Source organism: Austrofundulus limnaeus, unplaced genomic scaffold (genome assembly GCF_001266775.1).
Source record: "Austrofundulus limnaeus strain Quisiro unplaced genomic scaffold, Austrofundulus_limnaeus-1.0 Scaffold32, whole genome shotgun sequence".
In the NCBI taxonomy this organism is placed as follows: domain Eukaryota; kingdom Metazoa; phylum Chordata; class Actinopteri; order Cyprinodontiformes; family Rivulidae; genus Austrofundulus; species Austrofundulus limnaeus.
The window spans coordinates 1,254,978-1,259,011 of NW_013952434.1; the positions used below are offsets into that span (position 1 = coordinate 1,254,978).

The following is a 4,034-nucleotide window of genomic DNA, read 5'->3' on the forward strand; positions in this document are numbered from 1 at the left end:
ATATGTATACATATTTATATATATACTTTAAATAAAATTCTCCTTTTTGAATTATATTGGTGCACTTTAAGTATATTTATTTATTAGTCAGTTTATATATTTCCGCTTTTATTTTTAATTATGTCAGTTTCGGTCCTCCATACAGCAGAAGCCTGATAATCGCCCATTCATCAAATCAGGTGTGTTTGAGCAGAGAAAAAAATAAAACATGCAGGGCTGTGGCCCTCGAGGACCAGGATTGCCCACCCCTGGTCTAAATGTAGCACACACCCCCTTCTTCATTTTAAGACATACAGCAGCACTCTTCTAAATCACCATCTTACATTAAAACACATTAATTATCACATTACATTAGTCAAATCACACTTTGCAATTAGCATATAATTATCACACTTGTTATTTATTTGCCAGCATAAAAATCAATCAAAATTAATACTTATTACTCCTTATTACTCCTTCAATTTCTTCTTCCTGCGTTTCTCTTCTCTCTGGCCCATTATTCCTGCATCCCGGTCTCTCTTATGGCCTCTCTTTCTGTCACGTCCTCCTCTCTGTTGGAGGTCAAAGGTGGGCTCCGTCGGCCTGTTTCCAACCCTTGTAATGATTGGCACAGCCAGGTTTCTTGACAGACCAGATTGTTCCGATCAAACTCCTCCCTTTCCTAGATTGGCTTACTAGAGAATCATACACTCTTTTCCTGATCCACAATACTCCTCTTCCACCTCTTATGTAATAAAGAATTTACCTCAAAACTCAGCATGCTTTCCTTCACTGCAAACTGAGCTTTTCTGTGAAAGTGTGCCACGATCCTGGCAGCAGCAAAAACATTCTCCAAACCCAGTGGCATCAAAGATCTGTTAAGCAGGTCAGCTGTGCGTTTGTGTGTGTGCAGCTGATGAAGTTCCAGGAAGTGCTGTGATGGTTTTTGACGTTGAGATGGTGGAGATGGAGGAGGGACTCCCCGAAGGCTACATGTTCATCTGGAACGAGGAGGTGTCGCCGGACCTTTTTGCAGAGATGGATAAAGACAAGAACAATCAGGTGGAGCCGTCAGAGGTAGGTGATCGTGTGCCGTCATCGTCTTTATTTAATTTATTTTTTGTTGTTTTCCATTCACCCTCTTTCCTTCCCTCCGCAGTTTACCGACTACATCATACAGCAGGTAAAGGAGGGTAAAGGCCGCCTGGCTCCCGGCTTCGACCCCTACCGCATCATCGACAACATGTTCTCCAATCAGGACCGCAACGGAGACGGAATCATCACCGAGGCAGAGTTCAAACTCAAGGCAGACGAAGCTGCGAGTCATGATGAACTATGACGGAACTGGGGGGGATAGGAAAATGGGGTAGAAACGGGAGGGGGAGGGGTTTAGCTTCTTTTATGTTGTGGACTAATCTGATGATCAAAAGAGGTCAAGACGAAGGAGAGAAAGGGGGGGCGGGTCTAGGGATGTAAAAGATAAATTAGGTAGAAAAACTTTAACTAGAGGACTGTGATGGCAGCAACTTTTTTTACCTCCTTGTTCATCAAGTCCTTGTTTTATTTTATTTTGAAGGGTATGAAAGCACTCCTGTGTGAACGAACACCTTAAACCCCATTCATTTGACTTTTTCCGTGTTACTGTTCAACTTTTTGATGTTTGACTGACGTCTTCCAGGATTATTGAGACATGAGTATGAAGACACAGAGCAGAAAAAAAAGCTGTTTTGTTTCTGTGGATTCACACTTCCCACAGTTTTTGATTTGTGTTTACTGCTGATCGGAATCCTCCACGTGACACTGGAAGGCCTGATGTCTTCACGTGTTGTCAGGGCTTTAAAATCCTTTCGGTCGCTTGTTTTTGGCTCCAGATCTCAGCCGCAGGTGAAAATGTGGTGCGTGCTACACTTGTTGTGTCTTCATGTGTATGTGTGTGAAAGAGAAATTTATGTGTGATTCTTTCTTTTTTATCATATTGTATTCACAAAAAAGCTTTTGATTGTGCCTTCTTGAAAGTTCCTCCAATTAAATGACCCTACCTGAATTATTTCTTCTTTTGTCTTCAAATATGTCCATTTATCTATTTACTTTTATCACTCTTGTCCAACAGCTGCTAGGTTGTCATTTAAATTTGTAATTTGTGGAGCACCAATTAAAGACTTAAACTCTAGAACCTAAATATATATTTGTTCACTTTATGCCATAGTCTAGGCAGTGMAAGCAGGCCTATTCTAAAATCAGAACTTTAACTAGAAATCTTTGGTTGAGAAGCAGCATGTTACCTCAGAAAAGCAGAAGGTCTCACAACGGCAGCAGCTTAAATGGACGTTCTTATATTTTATTTAGACAAGAAATGGTTTTAAGAAATGCTACAAACATTGGAGAGGAAATATACATGAAAAAACTCTCAAAATGTTTTCTCTTTGTCTAATAATGCATTGCATGAATATGTTCTCTAAATACATAAAAATGTTTGGTCTAACATAAACTATCAGTGTTCAGAATTAAAGCTAAAATATAAAAAGTAATTTTTCTATTGTGACAACTCAGCAAAACAAATATTCGTTTTCATAATTTGTGATTTCTGATTTTTTTTCTCTATTTCCTTTAAATCCAGAGTTGTAAAGTAACTAAGTACAAATACTTTGTTACAGTACTTAAGTAGAAATTTTGTGTACTTTACTTGAGTAATTATTTTTCAGCCTACTTTTCACTTCTACTCCTTACATTTTCACACAATTATCTGTACTTTCTACTCCTTACATTTTTAAAAAGTGCAAGAAGTATAAAATCATTACTTTTAGTTTATTTTTGGTTGTTTTCATTTGACTTGTTATTAATAGAAATAGTGTAAAGATAAACTGCCTCCTGGATAGACTGAATGTAACTGTGGTTGAATGAGACATATAAATATAACATTTTGACACCATATTAGTTTGTACACAATCCATCACAGCTGCACAACACGTCATTTTAGATAAAAACGTGTTGCTGTAATTTTGTTTTATGTCCTTCCAGAGAACCTGAAGATATTGTCATAAGACACTTGCTGGGCTGGTGCGTTACATACAAACCAAAACACTAACTTTTAATAGATATTTTGCTTTTTTTCCCACTTTTAACTTGAAGTTGCATATGGTGCAGTATTTAATTTTGTCTRAAAGTTTATTTCGTGCTTCAGTTTTGATCCTGTGAGTGTGTGTTCTCRCAGGAGGCCGTAGAAGACACGTTGACAACTGTGGATTTCATGTAATCTATAGAGAAGCTGAAAGGAGTCAAACAAATGAAGAAACCTGAGTCCTGCATATGTCCAACCACCTGGTCAAAGATTGGGGTGTGTCAGGTATAAATTTACCTAGAACATTTACAAATACAAACAAGAGAGAAAGAAACAGTCAAATTCAGCTTTTGACCAGAGTGAGGAGAACGCAGGACAGGAAGTCAGCTCAGTACCTCCAACCCAACGCTCTTAGAGACCTCCTGCAGCTCAAGCCTCTTTTATTTAGTTTACACGCCCCTAGTTACATAGAAACGATACTGCGTAAGGGAAGGGGGGGAACGGAGGTCTCGTGTTAAACATTAATCACAAGCACAATATTTGAACATTGCTAGTTGTTCATTTTCTCTTCTGCTTTCCCACGTCCATCTTCAGGAACCATTGGCGCAGTGTTGTATAAAGTACCACAAAGTGATACTTGAGTAAAAGTACAAGTATCTTACCAAAAAATTACTTTAGTAAAAGTTAAAGTCTCCTTTAGGAATATTACTTGAGTAAAAGTCTTAAAGTATCTTACCAAAAAATTACTTTAATAAAAGTAAAAGTCTCCTTTAGGAATATTACTTGAGAAAAAGTCTTAAAGTATCTAATATATTTCGTACTTAAGTATTAAAAGTAAAAGTATATATTTAAAATGAGCAGTTAGATTTTCTGTAAGGACATTTATTTAAAAGGTGACCTCCCAAAAATTGTACTATACTGTATTAAAATAAGTAATTTATGTTAAATTTAGTCCAGTTGTTTCAGTTTATATACATATATCAAGGCTGCACAAAGC

General features: G+C 37.3%; 1 protein-coding gene across 1 annotated transcript in view; it reads left to right on the plus strand.

The window, feature by feature from the left end:
* Nucleotides 1-2,026, plus strand: part of fkbp9 (FKBP prolyl isomerase 9) — a gene marked incomplete in the record, with an annotated part of 12,151 nt that extends 10,125 nt beyond the window's left edge. The window contains 2 exon segments of the mRNA XM_014005742.1: nt 893-1,056; nt 1,139-2,026. Of these exon segments, the coding sequence (XP_013861196.1) occupies nt 893-1,056; nt 1,139-1,318 (344 nt within the window).
* Between the last annotated feature and the right edge of the window lie 2,008 nt (nt 2,027-4,034).